Here is a 13,363-nt window from a genome sequence, read left to right on the forward strand (position 1 = left end):
CGTGACAATAAATCAAATCCAAAAAACCCATCTTCTTTCAGCATTCCAGTGACTCTCTATCCATCTAGCTGGTCATCCTGTTTCTTATTACACACTTCCATGCAACACCTGCCCTTTTAATTCTTCCATTCCGAGTTACAGAAAAGATCCTTCCAGCTGAAGCAGCAATTCACTTACACTTTGTCCAATTGCCTGCATTGCTTTCAGTATGGTCTCTTCTGCACCAGAGAAGCCAAATGCAGAGTGGCTGACTATTTTGCAGAACACACATGTTCAGTCTGTAGAAGTCTGTGCTTCTGGTACTGTCACTTCAATTTTCCATCACACTTCCATCTGTCTTCCACCTTTTACAGTGTTCCAAGGCTGCCCAACATAAGCTCAAAGAAGAACACTTTACTTTTTATCTGTGCAGTTCCCAGGACTTAAGAACTCTCAGGAAGTATAATCACATCCTAAAGAACTTTGATGTTACCACTTTGCCAATTGTTTCAGCTTCTATTTTGTTTCAGCACAAAAACTTCACTTCCCACTTCACCCTGATTACTATAAATAATTTTCCCTGGAAGCAAATGACAACAGACCCTCAAAAAAACCTCATTCTCCTTACCTGTGGGAGCAGCGAAGGTAAAACCTTTTACAGATGATGTTGATGAGGATTCTGACAGAGTTAATCCAGTTTCAGGGGGCACCATTGAAGATACCTGCAAATTTGAGTGCAAATTCCAACTTAGAAAGTGAAGCACCAACCTTCTCTGAAGTGCCTGTCTGATTCTCGGTGATGAGGTCCAATGCATCTTGTGCACATAAATGTCAACAGATGATGAAAAGGAAGAGACAGAAGCCTCACCAATGAAAAAATGAGCACTAAACAAAACTCTGGCTTAGTTGACTGTCAAACATTAAAAATTATGCGTGTCTCTGAAACTCAGATACTCAAATACAAATTATTTAAATTCAACAATTAAGATCATTCAAATTGTATTAAAATTGAGAAACAAGACATACAAATTAATGAAAAAATGTTAGTTTCATAGTATTCGTCCTGTTCCTTAGTGATCACTTATTTGAAACTTGTGGAAAACTGCAGCAGTTACATGTGGAATTGCCAGACAATATTGTGGGATGAAAGGTATTTCCCAACCTTTGCTATTGGTTATCTTCATTCTACTGGACCATCCCACTAGATCTTTGAGAGGCTTGTGTGGCCAATTTTCAAACTCATTTCCAATATCATAGGACGAGTTACATCCACTGCTATGAACATTTGATCACACATCCCGGTTATAGTGAATTGCTTCTTCAGCACCCATATAACGAGCCTCAGCATCACTAATAGGTTGGGTGTAGTCTTTCTCTCCTAATTTAATTTTCCAATAATTTCCCACTTAGGACCAATAAAGTATTTACCATTATTTTTACTACTAGCTGTCCAATTGGCTACTAAATATGGCTGGAGTACAGAGCCCTAACTACAGCAAGCAGCATTTGCTGTTTAGCACACATACAGCTCTGTGCTGTAGCTGTCAGTGACCTTGTTTTTAGGTACACTAGTGTTCCTGGTGCACCTTTCTGCATTTTTCATTGACAACTTCCTTAATTACCGTCCTTGAAAGTCAAGGAAATTTCAAGAGAACATATGTTCTATTTCAAGTGACCACACGCAAATGCCAAATGAGCTCCCCTACTGCTGGATGGCCACCATCAAAAATTTCCCACCCCCAAACCAATACTGTACAGCAACTTGATAGCAGTTAAAAAACTCTGTACAAGAAACAGATTTTTAAAGAAACTAATAAATGGTAGCTTTACTGGTTTGATCTGGTCTGAGGGCACTTTCGTCAAGTCCTGATGAATAACATCTGCGTTTGAGACTGGTGTAGATGCACTGAGGAGAGAACAAACAGAATTGATTAACAAAATACTGCACTGAAAATGTCTCTGAACGTACAAATACTGAACATTAGATCACTTCTATCTTACTCACTACTGAAGACATCTCAAATATTCTTATCTATGTTTAAGAAAATCAGAACAGTTTCTAAAGAGAAACAGATGTGAATAAACTCTTCTCAGGCTTCAAACGATTGATTTTACCTGATGCTTCAATGACAAACTCAGTCTTCATCAGGGATCCGTGGAAGCCCGAGAAGAGTTTATTTATCATACACACCAGAAAAGCACTAGATCCTTTTTTAGAAATAGATATGCTCATATTTCAATCAACTAAAATATCTGAAAACTGAAAATTAATCAGGCATCTGTTGTGACTCTCAATAAACTCAACAGATTAGAAATCCAAGTCCGATTGTAGAATTTCAGCACACCCCTCAGATCATCATTCACCCATGTCAAATAGTATCAATATCCTTAATCTAAAAAAAGGCATAAAAGTGCATTGCAAGAGCTTTATCAAGCAGTTTTTCTGCAAAGTGATACATTAGAGCTAGTATCTCAAAGCTTGGGAAATGAGTAAGATTATCAAGGAAAAACTGGTAATAGTTTTGGGAGGGTTACAGAATCTGGACATAGTTCAATGGTAATGGCAATGAGAAGCAAAAAAAGTAAAAATAGTGGGTATAGTCAGAAACCCTTATGTCATGACAGGGTTTAACTAAGATTAGAGGACCCCCACCTTCTGTAAGGGCTAAGAAGTTTCACCCAGAGCACAGATGGAATTTGGAACTTGCCAAAGTGGATGACAGAGGGATATTCTTACAACATTTAACTATCTAGACAAACACTTAAATTACCAATGCATAGGATGCCAAGGACCAAATGCTTGAAAATGGTGTTGATGAAGGTAATGAAGGGTATGGCGGTTTGAGGCACCTCAATATATGATGTGTGACTCAAAAACTCTAAACCACAGGAAAAAAGTGAACTGAGGTGATTAAAAAGGTATGCTGAGAAAAAACAGAAACAAGATTTAAAAGTCCAAGGAACCACTGTAACAAGAAAGGCTATTTATTTATTTTACTTATTGAGGAACAGTACAGAACAGGCCCTTACAGCCGTTCAAGTCGAGCCACGCAGCAATCCCGATTTATTTCTAGCCTAATGACGGGACAATTTATAATGACCAATTAACCTACCAGCTGGAACGTCTTCGGACTGTGGGAGGAAATGGGAGTATCTGGAGGAAACCCATGCAGTCAAGGGGAGGATGCACAAACTCCTTACGGGCAGCAACAGTAATTGAACCCTTGTTGCCTATATTGTAAAGCATTGTACTAACTATTACATCACCATGCTGCCCTACATATTTGTACTTTGGTCCCTGTATTGTAATATTCAATAGTACTGGGAATCCCAGCTCAACAGAACACACAGGCCTTGGAGAGGGAGCATTGCAGGTTCAGATAGTGATAGCAGGATTAAAATGATTACTCGATGATTTGGATTAGACTTGCATTCCCTAAAACAATGATTATTAAGAAAGTGGTCACACTGAAAGCTTTAAAATGATAATAAAAAAATTTGTAAACATATTTAGAAAGGAAGAATTTCTTCCATTCAGAATAAAAATACACAAGATTAGAGCTACACTGTTTAGGTAACATCATGAGGGTTTGGGGAAATTTGGACCACTTTTCCTCCAAAAGTACAAACATTGAATTTTTCAAAATGGAGGATATTTCTGGGGAACAATGGTGAAAGAGGAAAAAGAATGTAAAGTTACTTTAATTAATGGAAATGGCAATTATTGAATTTGTAAATTGAAAAAGAGTGAATTCTGTCTGAGCCATAATATTAATTTGCATTGCCATCTATTTATCTCAATTTAGAAATGCTGCTGTTTACCTGATGATAGTTGACAGGCTCGGAGTTTGGTTTGTTTCTTTCAGCATTTGTGCATTCATTAACTGAGAAGCATTCTTCGCTGCCATTTCTGTGAGGGAAGCACTTGGAACTAAATTTAAAAGGAGTACAAATCAAAGTAAATAATCATTAAAGTATTAATCTGCAGTTGCTAATATTGTACATCTGAAATCTAATAATGAAGAATGTGATCACACATGCTGAAGCTATATTACCATAACCTGACCATCTTCCAATTGCACAACATGGAATTTCATGTCTGTCTTATATGCAAGATGTCGTACACATCTGATATAGTCAGCTTGAACTGCATAGTATTCCATATGGGCTTCTGGTCATGCAACAACTTCATTTTAAAAACTATGCTTTATTTCCTTCCAAATACTTGAAAAGACTCAATTATTCTTCATCCCTCAAACCCCCTTCACCTCAACAGCAGTGCATTCCTCTAATGCTGATCTCTTACACATGATCAGTTTTCTTTCTTTTTCTTTTTAAATCTTTTTATTAGTTTTAAACAAACATAAATGAAACATGAATACAAAGTGTTTGAGAGTACATAATTAATAGTTTAAATAGACTTTCAGATGTATAATAATAAAAATATATAACCTCTCAAACTCAGAACATTAATGAACAAAGAAGTAAAAAGAGAAAAAAAAGAAAAAGAAAAAAAACACTAACCAACATGGGCCATTGAATAATATTAAGTACATATACAGTAGTGCCAATAACTCCGAACCTCCATCCAAATAATTAAGGATAATATAAGTAAGGTTTAGGAAAAGACAATTCAACTCATGTGAAAATGTTAAATAAAAGGTCTCCAAGTTTCTTCAAATTTAACTGAAGGATCAAAAACCACACTTCTAATTTTTTCTAAACTCAAACAAAAAATAGTTCGAGAAAACCACTGAAATACAGTTGGAGGATTAATTTCTTTCCAATTCAATAAAATAGATCTTCTAGCCATTAATGTAACAAATGCAATCATTCATTGAGATGAAGCGGATAAACAGTTATTATCCGTCATTGGTAAACCGAAAATTGCAGTAAGAGGATGCGGTTGGAAATTATTATTTAAAACTCTTGAAATAATACTGAAAATATCTTTCCAATAATTTTGTAAACAAGGACAAGACCAGAACATATGAGTCAATGAAGCAACATCAGAATGACATCTATCACAGGTTGAATTAAGATGAGAATAAAATCGAGCCAGTTTATCCTTAGACATATGAGCTCTATGTACAAACTTAAATTGTACTAGGGCATGTTTAGCACAAATAGAGGACGAATTTACCAATAATAAAATTTTTTTCCCATTGCTCAGTAGATATAGGACAATGCAACTCTTCTTGCCATTCCTTCTTAATTTTTTCTGATACATCTGACTGTAAATTCATGATCATCTTATAAACAATGGCTACTAAACCCTTTTGATAAGGATTAAGAGCTAAAATTCTTTCTGTAATGTCCAATGGACATTCTTTCGAAAAAGACTAACTCATTATACAAAAAATTTCTAACTTGCAAATATCTAAAAAAATGGGTTTTAGGTAAATTATATTTATTAGATAGCTGTTCAAAGGACATAATGTTATCATCCAGAAACAGATCACGAAAACATGTTATACCTTTTGTTTTCCATAAAGGAAAAGCTTGATCCATAGATGAAGGCCGAAAAAAATAATTAGATATTATAGGACATGATAAAATAAATTTATTCAAACCAAAAAATTTACGAAATTGAAACCAAGTTCGTAATGTATATCTGACTATAGGATTAGTTATCTGCTTATTCAATTTGAATAAAAAGAAAGGAAGTGAAGATCCTAAGATTGAAATCAGTGAAAAATCTTGCACAGATTTACATTCCAAATTTACCCATTGTGGGCAAGTAGCTATAGTCAATTCTTGTGTCCAGAATATTAAATACCGTAATATTAACTGCCCAATAGTAAAATCTTAAGTTTGGTAAAGCCAAGCCGCCCTCCTTCTTAGGCTTCTGTAAATATTTTTTGCCCAATCTAGGATTTTTGTTCTGCCACAAGTAAGAAGATATTTTAGAGTCAACAGTATCAAAAAAAGCTTTAGGAATAAAAATTGGTAGTGCTTGAAATAAATATAAGAATTTAGGTAGTATCATCATCTTAATAGCATTAACTCTACCAACCAATGACAAAGATAATGGAGACCACCTAATAGCAAGTTGCTTAATTTGATCAATTAAAGGTAAAAAGTTAACCTTAAATAAATCTTTATGTTTTTCAGTAATTTTAATACCTAGGTAAGTAAAATAATCTGTAACAATTTTATATGGTAAATGTTTATAAATTGGAACTTGCATATTTAATGGAAATAGTTCACTCTTGTTAAAATTCAATTTATAACCAGAAAAATTACTAAATTGAGCAAGCAAAGACGAAATAGCAGGGATAGATCTTTCAGGGTCAGATATACATAATAACAAATCATCAGCATATAATGATACTTTATACGTCCTCTCCCCACGGGTAATACCCAGAATATTAGGTGATTCACGAATAGCTATAGCCAACAGTTCTAAAGCGATGTCAAATAGTAAAGGACTTAAAGGGCAACCTTGCCTTGTACCACGAAATAGCTGAAAAAAAGGAGATCTTTGATTATTGGTAAAAACCGAAGCAAAAGGTTTATAGTATATTAATTTAATCCATGATATAAATTTTGAACTAAAATTAAATTGTTGCATTGTAGTAAATAAATATGGCCATTCAACTCTATCAAATGCTTTTTCAGCATCTAAAGAAATAACACATTCTGGTATTTTAGATGAAGAAGTATAAATAATATTAATTAATTTTCTAATGTTAAAAGATGAATAGTGATTTTTAATAAATCCAGTCTGATCTTCAGAAATAATTCGAGGTAATATATTTTCTAATCTAATAGCCAAAATTTTACTGAAAATCTTAAAATCCGTATTTAACAAGGATATAGGCCGATAGGATGCACATTCAGTAGGGTCTTTATCTTTTTTAAGAATTAAAGAAATAGAAGCTTCATAAAAAGATTGTGGTAATTTACCTATACTTAATGCATCTTTAAAAATTTTACAAAGCCAAGGAGAAAGTATAGAAGAAAAAGATTTTAAAAATTCTACGGGAAAACCATCTGGACCAGAAGTTTTACCAGAATTCATTGAAAAAATAGCCTTTTCTATTTCAGACTCCGTAATAGGTGTATCTAAAATTACGTTATCCTCAACAGTTACTTTTGGAATATTCAATTTCCTTAAAAATTCATTTATTATAGAAGAGTCCTTAGTGAATTCTGATTGATATAAGGAGTTATAAAAATCTTGAAAGGCTCTATTTATCTCTTTGTGGTCGATCGTCAAAGTACCATCTTGTTTATGAATCCTATTAATCTGTCGTTTATCCGAAAAATTTTTCAATTGGTTAGCCAGTAATTTACCCGACTTATCTCCATACATATAGAATTGGGTTTTTGATTTAATTAACTGACTTTCAATCGAAGAGGATAATAATAAACTATGTTCCATTTGAAGTCCCACTCTTTCTTTATAAAGTTCTTTGCTAGGGGTCATTGAATAAATCTTATCAATTGCTTTGATTTTATCAACTAATGTTAATATTTTAGAATTAGTTTGTTTCCTAACTCCAGCAGAGTATGAAATAATCTGTCCACGAATATATGCTTTAAAAGTATCCCACAAAATTCCACTAGAGATCTCTGCTGTAGAATTTGTTGAGAAAAACAAATCAATTTGTTGCTTAATAAAGTTAACAAAGTCTACTCTAAATCCTGCAATAAAATAGGATTAAACCTCCAAAATTTAGCATTGGTATATGAATCCGTTATTTTAATAGGTAACTTCAGAGGTGCGTGATCAGATATGGTAATACAGTCATATTTACAATCAGTAACATCTGTGAGTAAATGGTGATCAATGAAAAAGTAATCAATTCTTGAGTAATTATGATAGACATGGGAAAAGTATGAAAACTCTTTATCATTAGGGTGTAGAAAACGCCAAATTTCACAAATAGCTGAATCAATCATAAAAGAATTAATAAGAGAAGCCGATTTATTCGGAAGAGTTTGGGTGGGCTTGGATCTATCCATCACAGAGTTTAAACAACAATTAAAATCCCCACCCATTATCAGTCTATATTGATTCAGATTAGGAAAGGATGTAAATAAGCATTTAAAAAATTCAGGACAATCAGTATTTGGAGCATAAACATTAACGAAAACAACTTTTTGATTAAAAAGTAGACCAGTAATAAGCAAAAATCTACCTTGTGGATCTGAAATTGTTTCATGATGTATAAAAGAAGTTGATGAGTCTATAAAAATAGAAACACCTTACTTTGGCTTGCAAATTTGAGTGATACTGTTGGCCCTTCCAAAACCTAAAAAAACATTGACTATCCACCTTCCTTACATGAGTCTCCTGCACAAAAATAACATTGGCATTCATTCTTTGGAATACTTTGAATATTTTTTTCCGTTTGATCGGATGATTTAAACCATTAGTATTCCAAGAAACAAAATTAATAAGCCTATCCATATTGACAATATTTATTACAGTTAACACATAAGTTTAAAAAAAAAGTGAACTCATGAATCCGGAAGAAGGAAGTGAGTTCAAGGAGAAACCGGAAGTCACGGCACTGCAACCATTTTTGTAGTTTCATATAGGCCCATGAAATAAAACTACGCAAAAAGCAAGCAAAAAGAGAAAAAAGAAAAAGAAAAATCCCCCTCCCTCCACCCTTGAAACCCCAGGAAAAAAGCCAGAAAGAGGCAAGCAGGCAATCTAATACTAAAATTACCCCCGTGTCTCAGGACGGCAACTCAGACAAAAAAAATTGGAAAAAAAAATACAAACAACCCATATTATAAGAAAGGGTTAATATAACAAAAGTTAAAATATAAAAGTAGTATTTTATATAAAAAATTAAATTGATAAAACCCATAAATAAATAATACTAAATTAGTATTTTAAATAAGAGTTTAAAACTTTCAAACTCATCAAAACAGATATGACGTTCCAAGCACTAGAGTCTGTCGGGAAGAAGAAACGCCATTTTATTATTATTTTTTTTAAATCTTAATATTTAAATGTTAAAAATATAAAAAAGGGCATACAAACTTAAAAAAAGGAACCCTAATCAGTTATTTTCAAGGTTAATAGATTAATAATATATAAAAAAATAATAAAGTCAGAATAAACCAAAAAAAAAGAACTTTTACTGCATATAAAAAATACATGTAAGCCATACCTAAAAAAAAACATCATTCTGTAAAAGATCGAAATTTATAGACTAATTATTACATTAGTCAACCCGAGAGTGTCATTGTTCCAAGAAGCTTTGAGCGTCCGCTGGAGATTTGAACAGCCAAGAGGTTCCATCTTCAAAAGTAACTCTCAGGTGTGCTGGAAATAACAGCGCTTGCTTGTAGCCTTTCTGGTGAATTTTCGACATAACCGGTCTAAAAGCCATTCTTGCCCTTAAAACTTCAGGGCTATAATCTTCCAAAATACGAAATTTAAATTCTTGAAAGTTAATCATACCCTTTTCCCGAGCCGCCCGAATCAGACGCTCTTTGGTATGAGGGTAATGGATCCGGAGAATTACATGTCGTGGTTTATTTGAATCAGAACGATAGCGAGAGACACGGTGTGCATGATCGATTATTGGAGGAGAGTCCAGAACTTCTGAACCGAAGACATCCATTAGAAGTTTAGAAAAGAAAGCGGTAAAATCACCGTTCCCAAATTTTTCCGGAATCCCAAATAGCCGAAGATTTTGTCTTCGAGAGCGATTTTCAAGATCAGTAATTTTAGATTTATAACGATCCATCTATTGAGAAGTCGAAGCTTGCTCTTGTTGCAAAGTTTCAATAATATGATCTTTCTTGCGAGCGGCTTCTTCAAGTACCAAAATACTTGCTTGTTGTTTTTTAATTCCAGTGTAAGTGTTTGAAGTTTTCCTTCGAATTATTTTAAACGCTCATCAAATGCAAAGAGCTGTTCAGTTATTTTTCTCTCCAGTCCTTCAAATTTATCTTCTATAAGCTTCACAATAGTTTCTAAAGCTATCGGTTCTTTCGTCTGTTTCGATTCTTTTGCTTTAGACATTTCAGCGAGTTCAAAATAGATCGAATAGTTAAAAAAAAAATTCTGTATGTTTAAACCCCTTTAGAATAAGTATAAAAAGATCATTTAAGGGGTGTTTGTAGGTTAAAAAGACGTAAAAGGTTTGGAGCAAAGCCAATAGCAGTTTACTCCATAAGTGCCATCTTGAGACCTCTCATGATCAGTTTTCATTATCCCTTCATCTCAGTTTTCCATAGCATGGTCTTGAGGTTTTCAGTACGATTCAAAATTCTCTTTTTATGCTTTGAGTAGTCTTGGACTAAGCATCCCCATGAATCAGTCAGAACAATGCATTTTATCCAAGGCATTCAGAAAATTCTTGAAACTTTTTCTCTAAACATCCAACGACCTCTTTTGTGATGGAGCTCTGAATTTTCTGCTTCTGGCAGTGGGCATGTGAATGAAATGGCCTGCCTAACAAGGACAATGGAGTGTAATTCAGGGCTCACTGCTGAGTATATTATGCTAGGAAGGATACTGATATAGACTTGCTTATTCAAAGATTCCTGTACTCTTCCAGGTTGAAGAAGAGGGCGGGGAACATCATAAAGGACTCCTTCCATCCTGCGCACGGACTGTTTGAACTGCTTCCGTCTGGTAGGCGCTTCAGATCCCTCCAGACTAAGACTAATAGGCACTGGAGAAGTTTTTTCCCTACTGCGGTCACTTTGCTGAACAGTTACCTGCCGGTTAACTGTCGGCTAACTATTACTTGGATTGCACTACCTGTATGTATAATCTATATTTTCATTTATATTTATCATTATTATTGTTACGAGCAGAGAGACAACATCTGCTGGAAGTAAATTCCTTGTATGTGCACAGGTACTTGGCGATGCACAAAAACCGAGCAAAAGAGACCAGATACATCAACCACCAAAAATCCCTCCTCCAGCACAAAAGCCAAGAAAAATGGATCAGGTGCATCAACCCCTAAATCCCCCTCCCTGCACAAAAATATCCTAGAAGATCAGGCAAAAAAAAACCCACAATATAAAAACTGTAAGATTGAAAAGTAAGAGTCTATAGTCCTGGCCAACACTGTCCGGATGCAGCAGCAGGCTCTCCCTTCTCGGGTACAGAGCAACTGATCAAAAGGCAAGCAGCCAGCGCTCACTCTCTATGCTCGCTTCAATCTCCCTCGTCGATTTAAATTGGAGCCAAGGATCAGCTTGCACTCCTTCCAGCAGTCTGCCTGCTACAAGGTTGGTGCACATTGCCTCTGCTCTTGGAGACTACAGAGGATTGGAACACCAAAGCCATCTCCAAATTCCTGCATTCAACTTGACATACTAATCACCCTTGTTGTTTTAATCAGCCAACAATGGAATCTATAATGAGCGAAATGGGGTCAAGTATCAGCTCATACACCATCCCGCAAGCTTCTCGCCAAGAAGTTTGCTCACGCTGCTTCCCAGAATCCTCTCGGAGACTACAGAGCATTGAAGCGTCCAAATGATCTCCAAACAGCAAAAACAGATTCCATCAATTCCAGAATCACATTCAAGACAAGAAACAAATGTAGAAGACATAAAAGAAGTGAAAAAGATAGTTTCATGATCTATTCAGAAGTTATCAACCAAAGGAGCATTGTACGCAGGCACCATCTTGACCGGAAGCTGTTCTTGCAGTGAGTCTGGAGGATTTTGCAGAGACAGAAATAATTGCTAATGCTTTGGAATGCCTCAACTAATCCAAAACACAGAAGCTCACAGGAGGGTAGGGTTCACTGTTGCCCAGTATACTCTTGAGTCTTACTCCAAGTTTGAGGTCTTGATAGTCAAACACAATGATGCAGTTTTCTGCATTGATTTACTTGCTCATACCAGGAAGCACAAGAATGGGATTACTGATGACTATATGGAAAGATAGGAAGCCTTTATTTAACAGTGCGACAGAGGGCTGTCATCTCTGGCAACCAGGTGAAGTCTATATGTGGTATTTAAATTGGGTTGTATTTATTTTATACATTTATGACGACCTCCAAATCAAGATGTAACCCATAGGTTTGCCATACTCCCTCCCCGATAATGCCACATCAGTAACAATCTGCAGTTGTCTACCTGCTGCGAGATTAGTCATTTGTCTCCGAACAGCTGCCTGGGCAGCAGCTTGGGCAGCTGGAACGCTGGTGACCGGCTTCTCAGGGACAAGCAGTCCTTGCTTCACCATCTTGCCTGTTGGCTTTGGAACTAATTGTAGTGGCAAGCCATGGGAAGGAAAATAAATTAATAAATCAATGGGAATTAATTAACAACATTTTAATTTTTGATCATGCTCTCAAATTGTCAAAAGTTCAAAGTCTCTTCACAGAAGTGATTACAAAACAGAATTTGGCAGTTATACCCACTTAAAATACTAAGTTTTAAGGAGCATCTTAAAAGAGGAAAGACAGTTTAGGAAGGCAACTAATGGACAGGGCAAAACAAAACAAATTAGAGATTCACAAGTTAGAGACCTTAGTATATTGTATTGCAAATGGGGAAATGAGCTTGGTTATGCATGAATGAAGTATCATTTTAATGCTGATCACAAGGCTCATAGATCACAATCATAATCGTGACATCATTTTGGAAGAAAAGGATAAAAAACAGTACACTAGCTGGAGGTGCATTAAAATGAAAATGAAGATAACTACATCAAATATGCAGATTCTCCTTGAGTCAGTCAGTCCTCAAGCTGAACTTTACTACTGGATATAGTAAATGGTAAAACAAAAATCATTGCAAAATGAAACTTTGATTATTTTGTTTGTTAAATTTACGGGATTGACATGGGCAAAATAAGAGCGACTCCTCAAATAAAATTTATTGGCCATTGGCTGTTTCTTTTTGTTTTCTTCTTCATTCTTGCATTAAAACAATCTTTTGATCTGAGTTGGTGCTGCTTTAAAAACACAATAGCCCAGAGATGCGCAAGTAGGCTTTCCCCTTCAAATACTAGCACTGACTTGGAATTAATAACTAATAAAAACAAATATCTTATAACCCTCTGCAATGTTGAAACCTTTCCACGCGAAAGTACCTAATACATAAGAAAGGGCAAAGTTCAGTTAATGAGCTGCACCAGAGATGTTAGCGTATGCAAGATGCATGAAACTTCTACAGCTGGGAAGTCAAGAAGAGAAGAAAGGGGTTAATCTATTGTACAATTTATAGGCTGTTATGCCAAGACATTCTTACTCAAATTTAGCATAAATTTTAGTAACAGTGTAGTTCATTGCATGTCTTATTTCATAAACAACTAACGTATAAAAATAGAATAAATTTCATTGCCAGGCACAGACTTTCCCTCATTGCATTGCTTGAAAGTTCAGGAGGGTTTTCTCGAGCAGTATATGTATCTCCATCAACTCCATATTTTAAAATAAAA

The 13,363-nt window shown here is 35.1% G+C and overlaps 1 protein-coding gene across 5 annotated transcripts in view; it reads right to left on the minus strand.

Moving 5' to 3' along the window:
• The window catches only part of nup214 (nucleoporin 214), a 108,095-nt gene that overhangs the window by 45,866 nt on the left and 48,866 nt on the right, over nt 1-13,363 (minus strand). For 3 of the 5 annotated variants that reach the window (XR_009516490.1, XM_059994097.1, XM_059994099.1), the window contains 5 exons: nt 12,055-12,183; nt 8,127-8,174; nt 3,802-3,910; nt 1,810-1,885; nt 608-701 (listed from right to left, as the gene is read on the minus strand). Coding sequence is in view for 4 of the 5 variants with exons in the window: in XM_059994097.1 (XP_059850080.1) it covers nt 608-701; nt 1,810-1,885; nt 3,802-3,910; nt 8,127-8,174; nt 12,055-12,183 (456 nt within the window). In the remaining variant the exon portion in view is untranslated. The remainder of the gene's footprint in view (nt 1-607; nt 702-1,809; nt 1,886-3,801; nt 3,911-8,126; nt 8,175-12,054; nt 12,184-13,363) is intronic. The other 2 variants (XM_059994096.1, XM_059994098.1) reach the window with 2 other exon arrangements.

This window comes from Hypanus sabinus, chromosome 18 (genome assembly GCF_030144855.1).
Source record: "Hypanus sabinus isolate sHypSab1 chromosome 18, sHypSab1.hap1, whole genome shotgun sequence".
In the NCBI taxonomy this organism is placed as follows: Eukaryota; Metazoa; Chordata; class Chondrichthyes; order Myliobatiformes; family Dasyatidae; genus Hypanus; species Hypanus sabinus.